Genomic DNA, 20,537 nt, shown 5'->3' with positions numbered 1-20,537 from the left:
TAGCACTGGGGCACCCAAGACTACAGCCCAGGTTGGTCTCCAGCTTCTAGCAACCCTTCTGGTTCACCTTCCAGACTAATGGAATTACAGGTGAGTGCTACTATGTCCAGGTGAGGAGATGATTTTTCTTAGTTTTTTTTTTTGTTATACGGAGACAGCGTCTTAATAGCTCAAGTTGAGCCTCTAACTGGCTACCCAAGGACAACCTTGAATTCCTGATCCTCTTGTTTCTACCTTGTAACGGCTAGGATTACAGGCTTTACTGTCATGGCTGGCTCTGTGGAGACACTGTTGTGAGGAAAAGCCTTACATGTGGCCCAGGCTGGCACAGAATTTAGGGTTCCCTTACCTCAGTCTCCTTAGTGCTGGGATTGTGAGCATAAACCACTATGTTTGATACTTATTTATTTCATACTAGGGGTTGAACCCAGGGCTTGTATACACTAAGCAAGCACTCAACTATGGAATTATAACCTTAGATCTTTTTATTTTTGAGACAAAGTCTAACACTGTAGTCCAGGCTGGTCTTGAACTAGTGGCCAATCCTCCTGCCTCAGCTTTCTGGATGGCAGGAATTAAAGGCATGGGCCACCAAGCCTAGCCTCTCTGCAAATTTAGAATTCATTCTTATCACTAAGTAGTTCCTAAGAAACTTTATATTCCATCTACTCAGAAGAGCAGGTTTCCAAATATTGTAAAGTTGTACTTACTAACGGTTGTTAAAGAATTTCCACAAAGTTAACTTCAACCTACTTTAATATAATTATAACAGCTTAGACTGACTTGAGGGCAAGATCAGAGTTAATAAATGTATAGAATGACTCCTAGAGAGGAGCAGGGGGGTACTGGCCAGAGCTTTGGAGTACTTCTTCATTTGCCCCTTTTGGTTCCCAGGAAGCAGCTTCTTTTTGATGGCACCACAGGATGTCAGGGGCTGCAGAGATGGCTCACCTGCTGGCTTGAATTCCATCCCCAGGGTCCACATGGTACAGACAGTCAACTCCTACAAGTAGTCGTCAGACTTTTCCACACACATATAAGGGTATGTATGCCCCAAAGAGGGCACTCACTCTCACACTCTCACTCTCTCTTTCTCTCTCTCAATAAGGAAATACATAAGTTGAATGGCAGTGGCTCACACCTTTAATCCCAGCACTTGGGAGGCAGAGGCAGGTGCATCTCTGTGAGTTCAAGGCCAGCTTGGTCTACAGAATGAGTTCCAGGACAGTCAAGAATACACGGAGAAACCTTATGTTGAAAAACAAAAAAACAAAAACAACAACAAAAGTAAATAAATAGATATAAAAAGGAAAAAAAAGACAATAGGTTGTTGACTTTTATTTAGCAAAGAGAATGAAAACAGGTGGGTGAGAGACTAGCACTAGCGTGGGTTTTCACTAATTAATTTGTTTAGTATTTATCACACATCTTTTATACGTCAGTTGCTGTGCTAGGCTTTGGTAAACACTGTTTCTAATGCCTAAAGGAATTCGTAGAGTGGGCAGAAGAAAGGGAAAGGGAGAAAAAAGCAGGTCAAACAGACAAGTGCTAATGAGTCACAATACTCTGAGATGAGGTCTGAGGGAGGAGTTAGAGAGTAAACAGCACCAGACCCCTCGCTGCTGCTGTGAGTACCCGTTCTTTACCAGAGGCCCCACTAAAAGAAACTCAGCATGCTGACACAGGACCACACACATGCCCCATAAGGAAGAAGGCAAGAGAGAAGCAGAGGCTGAGGGAGGTAAAGGAAATTATGAACCCTGGAGCTACATAGCTCATGGTCTTATGTTATTTTTAAAAGATCAAATCAAACATCTTTGAACATTTCTGTGTAAGCTAAGAGTCCCTGTATTGAATTTCAATGGGATTTTTTTCTCTTGATCCTTTGATGGAGATTAAAAATTTCCATATGAATACAAGAATGAAACAACATTTATTCTTAGAGTTGTTTTTGTGTGTGTGTGTGTGTGTGTGTGTATATCTGTTTTCAATGCTCCACACAATGTGGATAGCAAATATTCCTGGTCCCTTCCCCTGGAAAACAAGTCAGTTCTTCTGAAGAAGTAACAAAGCACAGACAGCTGGAAGATTTTATGGCCTTCATGGATCAAACGGAACTGTCACTGCACGGGGAAGCAAGCAAGCCTTGGCACATGGTCCTATCAGCAGACACTCGGGAATAAGCGATCTGAAAAGACATGATGCTGTCCTGCCAGGTCACAGCCACGTCTGCTGACGCTCAGCATCAGATCAGTTCCCATAGAGTGTAGTTGGCCTAGCCGCAGAGGTTGTTCACAGCTGTGCCAAGAACTGGTACAAGGCAAGGCTATTGTGAACCATGTGGAACATAACATCTTTTTTTCTTTTTTGGTTTTTTCGAGACAGGGTTTCTCTGTGTAGCTTTGCGCCTTTCCTGGAACTCACTCTGTAGAGCAGGCTGGCCTCGAACTCACAGAGATCCGCCTGGCTCTGCCTCCCGAGTGCTGGGATTAAAGGCGTGCGCCACCACCGCCCGGCGGAACATAACATCTTGATATTAGGCCTAAAATAAAGGCTAACACCTGACTAGCTGGACACAATATTCCAAAGTACCCTTAGACTGCAGGGATGTACCACTGTACCTGAATGGACTATTTGTTTCAGGATTTATAACTCTATGTTCAGTTTTTAGTGCCACAGGTATATTGTTTTCACTTTAGTTTTTTGTTGTTGTTATTTTGACACAAGGTCACCTGCCCTGTAGTGTCGGCTGGCCTGGAATTTGCAATCCTTCTGCCTCCACCTCCCAAGTGCTGAAATTACAGACCTGAGTCACCACACCTGGCTCAATATACTTTATATCACAATCTTCTAATTTTTACTCTGTGCACTCTGACTTGAGCAACTGTGTGAGATGTGGGCAGATGGGAAGGGAACAGATTGATTGATGGGGCCAGTCTGGGCGGAGGCTCTGGATCACTCTGTTAGAGGAGACTGCAGAGGAAGTCCCACTTGGCAGACCTGGCCAGCAGTCACAGTCATCCCCAATTTCAGGCTTGTCCTCAGAGCACATACCACTTTATTACCTTTGCCAGATGTGCAAAGAGCAAACAGACAGTAGCCAATGAGCTACAGCAGCCAAGATAAGGCTAGCTTCGGGGTAAACCTGCCTGTACACCCTGGATCCAAAAGCCACCATTCGATTTGATAGTACTAAGAAAGCATTCCCTCTTCTTTTTAAGAACACTGGCTGCAAGTTGGGCAGTTGGCACACACCTTTAATCCCAGCACTTGGGCAGCAGAAGCAAGTTGATCTCTGAATTTGAGGCCAGCCTGGTCTACAGAGTGAGTTCCAGGACAGTCAGAGCTACACAGAGAAAACCTGCCTCAAAAAATGAAAAACCAAAACCAAACCAAACCAAAACAAGGGCTGGAGACATGACTCTGGTTAGGAGAGTACACTGTTCTTGCAGCAGACCTGATTCAGTCCCCAGGACCCAAGTCATTAAGCTCACATCGCTGGGATTTCACCTCCAGAGGATCTGATTGCTGTGGGATGGTCTGAATGTCAAGTGTGTTGCTGATTGGTCGATAAATAAATCACTGATTGGCCAGTGGCCAGGCAGGAAATATAGGCGGGACAAGGAGGAGAATAAAGCTGGGAAGTGGAAGGCTGAGTCAGAGAGACACTGCCAGCCACCACGATGAGAAACAGCATGTGAAGATGCCGGTAAGCCACGAGCCATGTGGCAAGGTTTAGATTAATGGAAATGGATTAATTTAAGCTGTAAGAACAGTTAGCAAGAAGCCTGCCACGGCCATACAGTTTGTAACAAATATAAGTCTCTGTGTATACTTGGTCAGGTCTGAGCGGCTGTGGGACTAGCAGGTGAGAGAGATTTGCCCTGACTGTGGGCCAGACAGGAAAACTCAAGCTACATCTGATGCCTCTGGCCTCTGAGAACATCTGCAGTCATGCACACATACCCACACACATACATATAACCAAAAGAAAAACCAATAACAAACAAAAACTATACTTGTTAAAAACTGTGGGTTTAAAATAAAAAGCAAAAAGTTTGAGAGAGAGTGCTTAAAATCTGTAGGCTTATCACCACCTTCCTCTTTCTTACCTATTTTCCATTAAGAAATCCACAACATATTTCTTCAAGCAGTAGAGATGGGCATCCACGAGGCCTGTATGGAAATGTATTCTAGGGTACCTGTAGGAAGGACAGGAGAAAACAGGCTCATGATCAGGTAATATGGATGTTAGTCTATCATCAGGTAATGGGCTCCAGAAAGGTGGAAGAGTCAGAGTCATGATGCTCACATCCCAGCCTGGGGAGACTAACATGGTAGGTGCTAGTTTTTTTGTTCTAAAAATGTGTTTTTTTAGGCTTATTCATTTGATTTTTTGCTTCCATGTATGTAAGTGTACCACGTATATGCCTGGAGCCCTCTATTTTTGGAAGGACTGTGAAGGACTGGTATTACAGTAGTATACCCTCATTGGCAGTTTCATCCTCCACAATTGTAGCTGCCTACAGTCTGATAATATGAAATGGAAAATTCCAGGAATCAAAAAATTATACTTTTAGAAACACATGTGGTGAAATGTGGTCCCATCTCACTTGAGAAATTCACTTTTGTTCGGTTTAATCTAAATTCTTTGTGCTACCTACCTGTCCAGTAGTCATTTATTAGCCGTCTTAGTTATCCTCTGTCCTAGCAACACAGGACAAGCAGCCTTTACTTTATAGTGGCTCCAATGTACAAAGGCAGTGAAGCTGACATAAAGTGTTTCCTTTAAGTTATTCCAAGCATGGCGCATGCCCTCAGTCCCAGTGATCGGAGGCAGTGGCAGATAGATCTCTGTACGGCCAATGCCAGCTTGGTCTACATAGTAAGTTGTAGGGCAGCCAGGGTTACATAGTGAAATATTGCCTTCAAATTTTTTTGTTTTAAAAAGTGAAGTTGCCGGGCGGTGGTGGCATACACCTTTAATCCCAGCATTCAGGAGGCAGAGGCAGGCAGATCTGAGTTCGAGGCCAGCCTGGTCTACAGAGTGAGTTCTAGGACAGCCAGAACTGTTATACAGAGAAACCCTGTCTCTAAAAACAAAAACAAAAAGTGAAGTTATAATAGGATTTTGTTTATTTTATTTTGTTTTGAGACAAGGGTCTTACTATGTAGCCCTGTATAGACCAGGATGGCCTTGAACTCATAGAAATCCACCTACCTGCCTCTGCCTCCTGAGTACTGGGATTAAAGGCATGTGCCACCATGACAAGCATAATAGGATTTTTTTTTTCTTCGTTTTTTTCGAGACAGGGTTTCTCTGTGGTGTTTTGGTGTCTGTCCTGGATCTCACTTTGTAGACCAGGCTGGCCTCGAACTCACAGAGATCTGCCTTGGTCTGCCTCCCGAGTGCTGGGATTAAAGGCGTGCACCACCACCCAGCTGCATAATAGGATATTTTTGAAAGAAATATTTACTTATATAACTTTTATTACAGTACATTGTTATAACTGTTCTATTTATTAATTTTGTTAGTTTTTGTTTTGAGATAGCATCTCACTATGTCACTCACACTGGCTTTGATTTTGTAGCAATCCTTATGCCTCAGCTTTCCAATTATTGACATTATAGGCATGCACTACCATACTTGGACACTCAGATGTGTACATACACACACACACACACACACACACACACACACACACACATATATACACACACACACACTTTTTGAGACAGGGTACCCGAGGCTATGTAGTTGAGGCTGATCTTGAACTTCTGGTCCTCCTGACATCTCCCAAGAGCTAGGGTGTGCACCCTTATTCCTGGGGCTCGCATTTATTTTTTAAATGTTGGGTAGAATTCACCGAAGAAGCCATCTTCTTTGATGAGAGTTTTTTTTTCTTTCTTAAGGATTTAATTTAAATCATATGCATGTGAGTGTCAGTATATGAGTATGTACACGTGAATGCAGGTGTCCAAGGAGGCCAAACGAGGATGTGGAGTCCCTGGAGCTTGAGTTGTAGCAGGGAGTGAGCCATCTGTTCCTGGTGCTGGGAACAAACTCAGGCCATCTGTAAGAGCGGTATATAGTCTTAACCACTCAGTCATCTCTTCCTGTCCTTGATGAGACATTTCTAGTTATCATTTGATTTCAAAACTTGTTATAAGGTTTATTATGATTTTCTATTTCTTTTTGAGTCGGTTTAGTCAGTTTGAAGGCAGTACATGATCTTTGTCATTATAATTACCATAATATAACAGGTCTCTTGTATGGTCTGAATTCTCATCAGCTTTCAGTAATTATTGTGTGTACACCATAACCCAACATAACGACTGATTTTTACTCTTTTTTTTTTTTTTTTTTTTTGGTTTTTCGAGACAGGGTTTCTCTGTGTAGCTTTGCGCCTTTTCCTGGAACTCACTTGGTAGCCCAGGCTGGCCTCGAACTCACAGAGATCCACCTGGCTCTGCCTCCCAAGTGCTGGGATTAAAGGCGTGCGCCACCACCGCCTGGCTGATTTTGACTCTTTAGATGAAAAAAGTGAGCCAACACTTGTTGAACAGTTTAGCTATCTTTCTTTCTCTCTCTTTCTTTCTTTTCTTTTCCTTCCTTCCTTCCTTCCTTCCTTCCTTCCTTCCTTCCTTCCTTCCTTCCTTCCTTCCTTCCTTCCTTCCTTCCCAGGCTGGCCTTGAACGCACAGAGATCTACCTGCCTCTACCTCCTGAGTACTGGGATTAAAGGTGTGTGCTACCACTGCCTGGTGTGTTTAAGTTTTATGACAGGAATTTTCAATGTGTCATATGCATATATTCCTTTTTTTTCCAAAGTTTTTTTTTTTTTTTAATGTGTATGATGTTTTGCCTGCATGTATGTGTGTGTGTACCATGTGCTCTTGGAGGACAGAAAAGGGAACAGGATCCCTTGAAACTTGAATTACAGACAGCTGTAAGCCACCATGTGAGTGCTGGGAACAGAATTTGGGTCCTCCCAGGACAACTGGTACTCCTAATCACTGAGCCATCTTAGCAGCCCATGTAATCTTTAAAAAACTTTTATTGGGCGGTGGTGGCCCCTGTCTTTAATCCCAGCACTCTGGAGGCAGAAGCAGGTGGATCTCTCTGTGAGTTCGAGGCCAGCCTGGTCTACAAAGTGAATTCCAGGACTGCCAGAGCTGTTGCACAGAGAAACCCTATTTTGGGGAAAAAAAATCAAATTTTTATTTATTTAAAAATTTTTCCATTTTATTACTTTATGTGTATGTGTATTTTGCCTACATGTACATCTGTGCACCATGTGTGTGCAGTGTCCTTAGAAGCCAGAAGACAAGAGTAGGATCCCCTGGAACTGGAGTTACAGACACTTTTAAGTCACCATGTGGGTGCTAGGAATTGAACTTGGGTCCTCTGCAAAGAACAGCAAGTGTTCTTAAGTGCTAAGCCATTACTCCGCCCCACATATTCATTTATAAAATTGTTTATTATGTATGCATATATTTATTTATTTGTGTGTATGTGTGTGCACAAGTGCTATGGTATGTGTGTAGAGGTCAGAGGACAACTTGTGGGTCAGTTCTTCTTCTACCATATGGATATAGGGATTAAATGCAGGTCATCAGATTTGGTAGCAAATACTTACTAAGCCATCTTACCAGCCTTAATGCATAAATATCCTAATTGTCACTAACGTATCTATACTCACTTTAATTCAAAAAATTAGTTACAAATTTTTATTTTATGTGTATGGGTATTTTGCCTACATTTATGTCTGTGAGTTCCAGGTGGGCCTGGTCTACATAGTGAGACCCTGTCTCAAAACAAACAAACAAACAAACAACAAAACAAAGACAACTTTGTTCAGATATTCCCCATCTTTTGGTTTAATGGTTGGGTAAATTACTCTCGAGTGCCAGACATAAAATTATATTAGGGGTGTGTGTCTACTGTAACACAGGGTCCATGTAATCCAGGCTGGCCTCAAATTTACTAAGTAGCTGAGGGTGGCCTTGAACTCCTGATCCTCCTGCCTCCACCTCCCAAGTGCTGCAATTACACATGAGCCACCATGTGTAATGTATAATACTGAATGAAACACCTGATTAGTAATCACTTTTATTGCTTAAAAACCTCGAATGGCTCCCTTTTACTTTTTTTTTTTGAGACAGGGTTTCTCTGTAGTTTTTGGTGCCTGTTCTGGATCTTGCTCTGTAGACCAGGCTGGCCTCACAGAGATCTGCCTGGCTCTGCCTCCCGAGTGCTGGAATTAAAGGCCTGTGTCACCTCTGCCTGGCGGTTTCCTTTTACTTATCACGAACACTTTGGTACTATGTCTCAGAGAAAGTAACTCAGTCTACCCTATGTAAACTTTTCTTTTCCTCCTGTGCTTCTAGTCATGCAGTTATTTTTGGAGTGTTTCTTCTAACCATGTATTTCCCCTTTCCCCAATATATATAAACCCTAAAGTCCCCACTTCAATCGCCATTTTTACTCTAAAAATTTTCCTGCTTTCCTGAAATTGTCAAGATTTCCCCCCTAAACTTATAATAATTATAGACTCTTGTAAGAAAATTATGGCACACATATTCTATCCCACATTGTGTCTTTTTTCTTCTTTAAGGAATGACAGCTTCAGGCTTATTATCATATTATTAGCATGCTATCCAGAAAGGCAGGCACTTAAAAGGACACACATTCTACTAGGTGATGGTGGCACAAGCCTTTGATCCCAGCACTTGGGAGGCAGAGGCATGTAGATCTCTGTGAATTCGAGGCCAGCCTGGTCTACAGAGTTCCAGTACAGCCAGAGCTACACAGAGAAACCCTGTCTCAAAAAAAAGCTAAAAACAAACAATAACAACAACAAAACCCCATACATTCCAACCAGAGATAAAGACTCAACAGATAAAATGTTGAGGGACTTCAGGACAGTTTTGATACCTTGATTTCTATCTCTAATTCCTGGGATCCTCTCCTTTCTTCAGACCTCTGTGGCCACCAAGCACTCACATGGTACACATACATACATGCAAGCAAAACACTCATGTAAATTTAATAAATATAATAAATTTTAAAAATCCCTTAGCTAGCTTAAGCCTGGGTCTACTGTATTCTTCTCTTCCTACGGTCTCTTCCAAAGAGAGTTCATGCATTTCCATGTCTCAGTAATATCTGTATATTAGTATTTACAAAATTTCACTGTACTCTACAGAGTATACTGTCTCAAAACCAAAACATTGAAAAAACTCTGAGCCCCAGTTCTCTATCTAGAACTCCCTCTTGACACCGTTCTGTTTCTTAGTCTCCAGGTCCTTAGGCTTTACCTGCTACCCTCCTCTAACTTACCCACGCCCTACCCCCAGTGTCAGCACTCTAGTCCACATTACCATCATTCCTCACCTGGGTTACTACAGAATTCCCTTTGACCTGCTCTCTGCATCTTCCTTACTCAACTCTAATCTTTCCATATAATCCAATTGTCTTTTCAAAGAAGAGGACACCAGATCTCATTATGGATGGTTGTGAGCCACCATGTGGTTGCTGGGAATTGAACTCAGGACCTTTGGAAGAACAGCCAGTGCTCTTAACCGCTCTAGTCCCCGTTTTATTTATTTTTTAATATTTTAGTTTTTTTTCAAAGACTACAGTTATCTTCCTTTTTTCTTAAAAAAAGATGATCTTTCTATGGAGCCCAAGCTGGTCCAGAAGTCATGATCTTCCTGCCTCAGCCTATAGAGTGCTGGGATTACAGACACATGCCCCTAGCTGCTGTATCTTTCTTCACAACAACTGTGAAGCTCTGAGGCTCTCTGCCTATCTGGATGTAGGTCCCACTTCCCATTTTGTGAATCTGACGTGGGACTGCTTTGACCAAAAGGCTGTGGTGAGAACAAAGCAATTCCAGACTTCCCTGTAACTCACCAGACTAAGATGTCTCAGTCTGCCATACAAACACCTTGTCAGCTCACGTTCAGATACAGGATGACACCCTGACCCATCACTGTCTTCTTCCGACACATTTATTTGGCTTCTATTATACGAAGTATGATCACCACCCTCATAGGAAGCATATGCACAGCCGAGGGATGTTACAGGTGTTGCCACAGAAATTTGTACAGTATAAAGGGAGCACGGCCCTTTCAACGGCAGGGAGAGTCAACATGCTTCCTAAAGGAGACAGCTGAGCTGAGTCTTGAAAGAAGAGCAGACACTTACCAGGAATGGTGAGAGGAGCCAGAAATCATGGTGGCATATTCCTTTAATCCCAGTACTTGGGAAGCAGAGGCAGGTGGATCTCTGTGAATTCATGGCTAGCCTGGTCTACAGGGCGTGTCTATAAACCCAGCACTCAGGTAGCTGATACAGGAGGGTTGCCACAAGTCCTAACCTACCCTGGGTTACACAGTGAGCTTCAGGCCTGCTCGGCCTATATGGCAAGACCTCGTCTGTCTGTGTCTGTCTGTCTGTCTGTCTGTCTGTCTGTCTCTGTCTCTCTCTTTCACACACACACACACACACACACACACACACACACACACACACACGGGCTATAGAAATGGCTCAGCAGTTAGGAGCATGTACTATTCTTCCAGAGGACCCAAATTCAGTTCCTAGAACCCACATCAGGCAACTCACAACTGCCTGTAACTCCAGCTCCAGGGGATCCAATGCCCTGTTCTGACCTCCTCCGGCATTCATGTGCACAAAGCCACATATACAGACATACATTCGTATACACTAAAAAATAAATAAACATTAGAATAAAAAACCTAATGTGGAAATCAGAAAATTCTGAGCAGCTCTCCATAGCTGTGTGGTAGGGCTGTAGTGTTGGTTATGGGTAGTTGTTAGAAGAAGGATGGATAGATGACTGACGCCTAAGGAATTTGTGTTTTATCCTATAAACAGTGCATAGCTGTAAGGAGGAAAGACAAACAGAACAAGGCTGGAAAGCCTAGAGATGGTGGAGTGAGGTTTCACCGGTGGCAGAGGAGCATGGAATAAAAAGCCTAAGTGAAGCCTGGCGGTGGTGGCGCACGCTTTCAATCCCAGCACTCGGGAGGCAGAGCCAAGCGGATCTCTGTGAATTCGAGGCCAGCCTGGGCTACCGAGTGAGTTCCAAGAAAGGCGCAAAGAGAAACCCTGTCTGAAGAAAAAAAAGCCTAAGTGAAGGGAAGCGGTCCTTGAACTACAGATACTACAGAAACAGAACTGTAGGGGAATATGAGTGACAGGGAGCATGCAGGCAGAGCAGATGCTGGGAAATCAGGAGGTCAGCATCACCTGCTGGGATTTTCCCTGAGAAGGAGCAGCAGCAATAGTTTCTTTTATTAGAGATTGATGGCTGAAAATAGTTGCTACAAGGAATAGAAGGTTTGTCTGAGACCGGCAAGATTGCAGCATGGTTTTGAGGGTTCAATTAAGACCAGAACTATTAATTTAAAATGGTGCCAATTCATACCAACACAAAATAGGCCCCTTGAAAAATTTAATAAAATCTATGTATTAGTTGACAAAATAGATGCATAAAGTAACTAAAGGTTGAGGGCTGGGCTAGGGATATAGCTCCGTGGTAGAGAGCTTGCCTAGTATGCACAAGGCCCTGAGTTTATCCTCCAGTACCACAAGGCAAAAAAGACTATTACAGAGCAATGGGATGATGGGGGGAGGGGGTCAAGGGAGCTTACTGCCAAGCCTGATGACCTGAGTTTGAATCCTAGAATTTAAATGGTGGAAGGACATAACTGACTGCACAAGCTGTCCTCCGATATCCACATGCATATCATGGCAAGTGTGCACTTCCCCAACACAAGACAAAATATTAATATATAGCTCTCTCTCATATATATATAAAATACATGAAAATTGAAGGCCGTACAGGTAGATAGAATACAAGAATAAGTAAGGATATGAGAGGGAAGCTTGAACACATAAGATCTGGACTGGATGATGAAGAAGGAAGAAAAGGGTAAGGTAGGTGCAGAGAAGAGACGAAGGGAACAGAAAAGGAGAGGGGAGGATGGAGAAGGGAAGAGACAAAATAAATAAATAAAAAGAAAAATAATCCTGAGTGAAGATTAAACACAGACATTAATCACTGTGTATTCTGAAAACTCATTAAAATGGTAGTAAAGGTTTTTACTTGTTTTTAATTCAAAGCTATAAATTCACAAGGACAAAGACCAAGACCAAGAGAAGAGAGAACTACAAACTTTGGAAGCTGGACAACAGAAGAATGGTGGTAACAGATTCAGCATATTCAAGAAAACAGAACCTTAAAAAGAAAGCTAAGAGACAGGCGTAGCATTCGGGAGACAGAGGCAGGCAGATCTCTCTAAGTTCGAGTTCCAGGACAGCCAGGGCTGCACAGAGAAACCCTGACTTGAAAAACAAAAAAACAAACCAAAGGAAAAAAAAAAGAAAGGAAGCTAAGAACACGCTGATTTGTACTGCTGAAGACTCATGATCAGAACTGGCAACACGATGTTTCCCACAGGCAGAAGGCTGGAAGATTTCCCTTGCTCTCTACAGTCCATATAGTCATGTTTAAAGACACAAGAGTTTTCCTAGTCAAGTTTCTTTACAGAACTGAAAAAAAATATGCAAAAGTAAGAATAAAAGTCCAGTGCTTTGGGTTTTAGCTGCTTTTTCTTCTTTTTTAATTTTTTTTTTTTTTTCTTGAGACAGGGTTCCTCTATGTAACCTTGGCTGCAACTCTGTGTAGACCAGGCTGGACCCCAAATTCAGAGATCCACCTGCCTCTGCCTCCAGGGTGCTGGGATTAAAGGTGGCACCACAACTGTCAGATTCTGGCTTAGAAAGAAGTCCTTCTATGTCACCTGTCCTTGTCATAAAATGAGAGAGGTATTTTAGGAATTAGAGCTGGTTAACTATCAATTGGGATACTAATTTAGATAAGTATTTCAAGACTCTCCACACACAAAGCAACTGAAGTTTAAACTATTTTTCATTATCTTTAGTCCCAAAATAGACTTGGCATGTTTTTTGCAGTCTTGACAAATGTCCTTGTCTCCTCAGATGCAAATGCCTAAACCTTCCAAGATAAACTTGTGAACATTTTATTTCATTTTAAAAGATATCTTTAAAAGCTTGTTTTTATATGCTTATTACCCTTCTAGGAAAAAACAAAAAACCACCCTTGACCCTTTGTCTAGAATTTAAAAGTGAACCACATAACAGGGTGGGAAGAGCATCATGATTTTCTTATTAAGTGTTTGGCACAAATACCTTACACTTTTGAACTATTAAAAACATATGTTTGTCAGAAATAAAACACATTTCTTTTTTTTTTTTTTTTTTTTTTTTTTGAGACAGGATTTCTCTATGCAGCTCTGGCTGTCCTGGAACTTACTATGTAGACCAGGCTGGGCCTCAAACTCCGCCTTTCTCTGCCTCCCAAGTGCTGGGACTAAAAGTGTATACCACCACCACTGCCCATCCATAAAACAGGAATTCTTTTTTTTTTTTTTTTTTTTAAGATTTATTTATTTATTATAGTGTTCTGCCTGCATGTATCCCTGCAGGCCAGAAGGGGACACCAGATTTTATTACAGATGGTTGTGAGCCACCATGTGGTTGCTGGGAATTGAACTCAGGACCTTTGGAAGAGCAGCCAGTGCTCTTAACCTCTGAGCCATCTCTCCAGCCCCAAACCAGGAATTCTTTAAAGAATAACTAAACTACATCCATCTGGACAAACAGAGGCGTACAGAAACTGATTTTCTTTAGTCTTCTGGATTTATACGTTTCTAAAATAAAATCCCTTTATTGTTGTTTACTGGAGTTTGAGGAGTCAACTTACATATATACCTTTATATTAAACCTGGAACTCACTACGTAGACAACCATGCTGGTCTTGGAAAGATCCACCTGCCTGCCTCTGCCCCTCAAGTGCCGGGATTAAAGTGTTTGCCATGACGCTTGGGGAAAGCTGGCATTCTTTATGTCTAGATGACTGACCAGCTACTCTTCAGACAGCATACTAAGAGGGGAACAAGGAGGCTGTGGAAGTGACAGATGCAGAATTCACATAAAGTGTGGAGAGAGGCTCAGGAGGTGAAGGGACTTGCTATGAGAGCCTGGCCACCTGAGTGCGATCCCCAGACCACAGAAAGGTGGAGAGAACTGACACAACGAACTGTCCTCTGACCGCCACACGTGTGCTGTGGCACTTGTGCTGCGGCACACACATCATACCCACATGAACACATACAAAATGATAGTAATAAAATAAAAGAGAATTTACATTCAAAATACAGGATTATAATAAAGATAACATGTCCTATTGCCAGATTTTGATTACTAACCTTAAGTTTGCTTTTCATTACAAAAAAAAAAAAAAAAAAAAAAAATCCAACAAAAGGAACCAGCCACCATATGTGCAAAAACCCTTGGGGAGGAAAATGCCAGATAAAAACTAAGAAGTTTTTGTTGGGTAATCCTGGTCTGTAAGGAGATGAAGGGGCTGGTGAGAGAGCTCAGTGGTTAGGAATTGCTGCTCTTGCAGAGGACCCAGGTTCTATTCCTAGCACCCACACAGTGGCTCACAACCATTGGTAATTATCTCCAGTTCTAGTGGATCTGATGCCTGTTTCTAGTCTCCATGGGCACTGCATGTACACAGTGCACAGACATACATGCAGGCAAAACACCAATACACATTAAAAAAAAAGTAAATCTCAAGATAAATAAATAAATAAACAAAGGAGTAGACGGAATACATTCAAGATACTAGGATATGATACGATTATGGAGTTCTGCATATTTTGTTAAATTGATAGACTATTTAACTGTTAAAAAAGTTTAAGAATGGCTCTTAATACATATTTCATAGATAATAAATAAGAAAGGATTCTGTCCATAGGATACAACATAATGAACTTGGAGGATATCATACAAAATAAAATGTCAACCACACAACCACACACACACACATACACACACACACACAAAGCATTTCACTTATAGAAGGTATATAAATTACTCAAATTAACTGATAAACAAAGTAGAATTGTAATTTCCAGGGACTTACAGGGAGGGAGAGAACAGGGAATTGTGTTTAGTGAGATAAGTTCCATATTTTCCAGATGTGAAACTTCTGGAGCTTTGTTTCCTAACAACGAGGTCACATCACCACCACTGATGGCAAATTACGTTATGCACTTTTTAGCACATTTTACAAAGGAGGCTCTCTAACTCTGTCAGAAAGTCAGTCCTGCCCCCCACCCCGAGACTCTTTGCTCCACTTCAATGCAGGACTTGGCTCTACCTTGGTAAGAGAAGCTTTAGGGAACGTTAAGTGCATGCCATGAAGAGAAAAGCTGGTGTCCTGTCTCCGGGGAAAGTGTTCACATACTTTTCTCAATTTCACACAGTATAATCTAGTTTTCATTCCTCCTTTCCCATGGTGGGTGGTTTCCAGAAAAGGAGAACTGCCAAAAGACAATCCCCAGGGGCTTACTTCTGCAGGATGGATCCCTTAATGACCAGCTCTTCATCCAAGTCTGCTTCATTAGCCATGAAGAGCAGCCTTTTTCCTGTGCTGTCTACTCCAACGAAGTCACGCTGTTCCACTGAATCGTGTAAAAGAAAGAAAATCAGATCAAGCCAGTTGTCCTGCTTGCATGACTAATCAGGGGGCAGGGGACCTACTCACATTGCTCTTAAATCAAATAGGACTGTGGCAGGAGGGGAGTCAAGATGAGCATCCTGCCACATACTACAAAGTTTAAAGCACAAACGGTCAAATGTATTTATATTGCTCTAAAGAATATTATTAGACGCCGGGCGGTGGTGGCGCACGCCTTTAATCCCAGCACTCGGGAGGCAGAGCCAGGCGGATCTCTGTGAGTTCGAGGCCAGCCTGGGCTACCAGGAAAGGCGCAAAGCTACACAGAGAAACCCTGTCTCGGAAAAAAAAAAAAAAAAAAAAACACCAAAAAAAAAAAAAAAGAATATTATTAGGTAAACTGGTAAACTTTAATAAAAAAAAATAAAGTACTGTACCAGTGTAATTTCCAATTTTAAGGGACTATTTTCTGGGGGAGGGGTGGCTCACAAATACACATTTAAAAGCAGAGGAGACTCAGCAGCATCCTATTTTCAAGTAGTTCCCAAATAATACAGCTTTATATATATTTGTAGAGAGAGAGAGAAAAGGATGGAGCAAATGTTAAAAATCAGAAAATCAGGTAGAGCGGAGGCAGCAGCTGCAGAGGCAGAGCGGTGGCAAAGACGCGGTTGTAATAAAGACCAGAAAAACAAGGAGATTAAAAGCTTGGAATAGGGACGTCTTTAATCCTAGCACCTGGGGAAGGAGCCATCTCCATGAGATCCGAACACTCTGCCTGAGGCCAACCCAGGGCCCAGCTGCCGATCCTGCAAAACCCAACAACTTGGAGGTGTTGGTGAGACTACCCTACTAAACAACCTGCTCAGCAGAGATCCATTCGGGAGAGGATTCCGAATCCTACAGTCTGCAGTCTGAGGAAACAAGATCAGCTGAGGAGCTGACAAATGAGCAAAATGTGACCTGAGAACACAAAAGAAGGCGCCGCCCAACCACTGAACCAGATCACCAGGATCATAAGCCTATCCTACACCGACTGGGAACAGGTAAGCCCCATCTCTGGACCGGCAGATCAGGTCTCTAGCCCCTAGGCCCTACCCATCGAAGTCCCAGGGACCAGACAGCTACCTTTCCCTGCTCCCCTCCCCCCCCAAAAAAGAAAAAAACCCACCAATCCCAACGAACCTAACAACCACTGGAACCATAAGCACACCCTGCACCAGCTGGGAACAACTGCTCCCAGAGACAGAACCCACTAACACTGACTGGACTAAGCTGCTCCCGAAGAAACAGAGCCCAACAGCACCGATTTAACCAAGAACTCCTAGTGGACCAAGACAAACAATTAGAACAAGAGAGGCATCTTCAGACACAGACACCGCCTACACCGAGCAGAGGAAGAGATGAGTAGAAGCCAGTGCAAAAATACAGGCAACAACATAAAGACCTATATGACAACATCAGAACCTAGCGATTCTACACTTGCAAGACCTGAACATACCAAGGCAGAAGAAGCAGAAGAAATCAATCCTAAAAATGACTTTAAGAAGATGATAGAGGCCCTTAAAGAGGAAATAAAAACTCTTAAAGAGGAAATAAAAAATTTCCTTAAATAAGAAATGGAAGAAAAAACAAACAAAAAATTAGAAGAAATCAAAGAAAGTCAAGAAAAAGTAATTAAACAGATGAAGGAAACAGTTCAAGAATTGAAAATTGAAATTGAGACAATAAAGAAAACACAAACTGAGGAGGGAATGCTGGAAATAGAAATTCTGACTAAACGAACAGGAACTACAGGAGCAAGTATAACCAACCGAATGCAAGAGATGGAACAAAGAATCTCTGACGTTGAAGACACAATAGAGAAAATAGATTCGTCAGTCAAAGAAAACACTAAAGACAAAAAAGTCGTAACACAAAATGTCCAAGAAATTTGGGACACCATGAAAAAATCAAACCTAAGAATAATAGGGATAGAAGAAGGAAAAGAATATCAACTCAAAGGCACAGAAAATATATTCAACAAAATCATAGAAGAAAACTTTCCTAAAGTAAATAAATTCCTATGAAGATACAAGAAGCTTACAGAACACCGAATAGGCTGGATAAAAAAAAAAAAGTCCCCTCACCACATAATAATCAAAACACTAAACATACAGAACAAAGAAAAAATATTAAGAGCCGCAAAGGAAAAAGACCAAGTACCATATAAAATCAGACCCATCAGAATAACACTAGACTTCTCAATAGAGACTATGAAAGCTAGAAGTTCCTGGACAAATGTTATGCAGACACTAAGAGATCTTGGATGCCAACACAGACTACTATACCCAGCAAAACTCTCAATCACCATAGACGGAGTAAACAAAAATAGTCCATGATAAAGCCAGATTTAAGCAATACCTATCCACAAATCCAGCCCTACAGAAAGCACTAGAAGGAAAAATCCAACCTAAAGAAGCTAAACACACCCATGAAAATTCAAGCAATAGATAATCCCACAACAACAAATACCAAAGAAGGAAAATGCAACACTACCACAAAAAAAACAAAAAACAAAAAAACAGGAATTAACAATCACTGGTCATTAATATCCATCAATATCAATGGTCTCAACTCACCTATAAAAAGACACAGACTAACAGAATGGATAAGAAAACAGGATCCATCCTCCTGCTGCATACAAAAAACACACCTTAACTTCAAAGGCAGACACTACCTCAGAGTAAAGGGCTGGGAAAAGGCTTTCCAATCAAATGGACCTAAGAAGCAAGCTGGTGTAGTTATCCTAATATCTAATAAAATAGACTTCAAACTAAAATCAATCAAAAGAGATCAGGATGGACATTACATATTTATCACAGGAAAAATCCACCAAGATGAAGTCTCGATTCTGAACGTTTATGCCCCCAATACAAAGGTATCCACATTTATAAAAGAAACATTACTAAAGCTTATATCACACATCAAACCCCACACATTAGTAGTGGGAGATTTCAACACACCACTCTCACCAAAAGACAGATCTACCAGACTGAAACTTAACAAAGAAATAAAGGACCTAACAGATGTTATGACTCAAATGGACTTAAAAGGTATCTACAGAACATTCCATTCTAACACAAAAGAATATACCTTTTTCTCAGCACCCCATGGAACCTTCTCAAAAATTGACCACATGCTTGGTCACAAAGCAAATCTCAACAGATACAAAAACATTGGAATAACCTCCTGTATCTTATCGGACCACCATTCCTTAAAGTTAGACCTCAACAACAACAAAAATTATAGAAAGCCTATAATCTCATGGAAACTGAACAGTGCCTACCTGAAACACCAATGGGTCAAGGAAGAAATAAAGAAATTAAAGATTTCCTAGAATTCAATGAAAATGAAAGTACAACATACCCAAACTTATGGGACACTATGAAAGCAGTGCTAAGAGGAAAATTCATAGCTCTAAATGCCCACATAAATAAGCTGGAGAAATCTCACACTAGTGACTTAACAGCACAACTGAAAGCTCTAGAACAAAAAGAAACAAACTCACCCAGGAGAAATAGACACCAGGAAATAATCAAATTGAGGGCTGAAATCAATGAAATAGAAACAAAGAGAACAATACAAAGAATCAAAGAAACAAAGAGTTGATTCTGGGGTTGGGGATTTAGCTCAGTGGTAGAGCGCTTGCAAGGCCCTGGGTTCGGTCCTCAGCTCTGAAAAAAAAAAAAAAGAGTTGATTTTTTGAAAAAAAAATCAACAAGATAGACAAACCCCTAGCCAAATTAACTAAAAGGCAAAGAGAAAGCACCCAAATAAACAAAATGATTTGGGAGACATAACAACAGACAACAAGGAAATCCAGAGAATCATCAGGTCATACTTCAAAAACCTGTACTCCACGAAATTGGAAAATCTGGAAGAAATGGACAATTTTCTGAATAGATACCACATACCAAAGTTAAATCAAGACCAGATAAACTATTTAAATAGACCAATAACCTCTAAGGAAATAGAAACAGTCATCAAAAGTCTCCCAACCAAAAAAAAAAGCCCAGGACCAGATGGTTTCAGTGCAGAATTCTACCAGATTTTCAAAGAAGAGCTAATTCCAATACTCTTCAAATTGTTCCACACCATATAGAAACAGAAGGAACATTACCAAACTCTTTTTATGAGGCTACAATTACCCTGATACCCAAACCACACAAAGATGCAACAAAGAAAGAGAATTACAGACCAATCTCCCTCATGAACATTGATGCAAAAAATACTCAACAAAATATTGGCAAACTGAATCCAAGAACATATCAAAAAATTATCCACCATGACCAAGTAGGTTTCATCCCAGGGATGCAAGGATGGTTCAACATACGAAAATCTGTCAATGTAATACACCATATAAACAAACTGAAAGAAAAAAACCACATGATCATCTCATTAGATGCTGAAAAAGCCTTTGACAAAATCCAACACCCCTTCATGATAAAGGTCTTAGAGAGATCAGGAATACAAGGAACATTCCTAAACATAATAAAGGCAATTTACAGCAAGCCAACAGCCACCATCAGATTAAATGGAGAGAAACTCAAAGTGATTCCACTAAAGTCAGGAACAAGACAAGGCTGTCCACTCTCTCCATATTTATTCAATATAGTACTTGAAGTTCTAGCTAGAGCATAAGACAACCAAAGGAGATCAAAGGGATAAAAATTGGGAAGGAAGAAGTCAAACTTTCACTATTTGCAGATGATATGATAGTATATATAAGTGACCCTAAAAATTCTACCAGGGAACTCCTACAGCTGATAAACTCCTTCATTAAAGTGGCAGGGTACAAGATCAACTAAAAAAAAATCAGTAGCCCTCCTATACACAAATGATAAAAGGGCTGAGAAAGAAGTCAGAGAAACATCACCCTTTACAATAGCCACAAATAATATAAAATACC

The 20,537-nt window shown here is 41.3% G+C and overlaps 1 protein-coding gene across 3 annotated transcripts in view; it reads right to left on the bottom strand.

Moving 5' to 3' along the window:
* The window catches only part of Eif2b3 (eukaryotic translation initiation factor 2B subunit gamma), an 83,888-nt gene that overhangs the window by 24,472 nt on the left and 38,879 nt on the right, over nt 1-20,537 (bottom strand). For all 3 annotated transcript variants that reach the window (XM_059254816.1, XM_059254817.1, XM_059254818.1), the window contains 2 exons: nt 15,479-15,590; nt 4,113-4,202 (listed from right to left, as the gene is read on the bottom strand). In XM_059254816.1, the coding sequence (XP_059110799.1) occupies nt 4,113-4,202; nt 15,479-15,590 (202 nt within the window). The remainder of the gene's footprint in view (nt 1-4,112; nt 4,203-15,478; nt 15,591-20,537) is intronic.

The sequence above is a fragment of the Peromyscus eremicus genome, chromosome 2 (genome assembly GCF_949786415.1).
Source record: "Peromyscus eremicus chromosome 2, PerEre_H2_v1, whole genome shotgun sequence".
In the NCBI taxonomy this organism is placed as follows: domain Eukaryota; kingdom Metazoa; phylum Chordata; class Mammalia; order Rodentia; family Cricetidae; genus Peromyscus; species Peromyscus eremicus.
The sequence above is the reverse complement of the archived record's forward strand: the minus strand, read 5'-3'. Positions and strand labels throughout refer to the sequence as shown.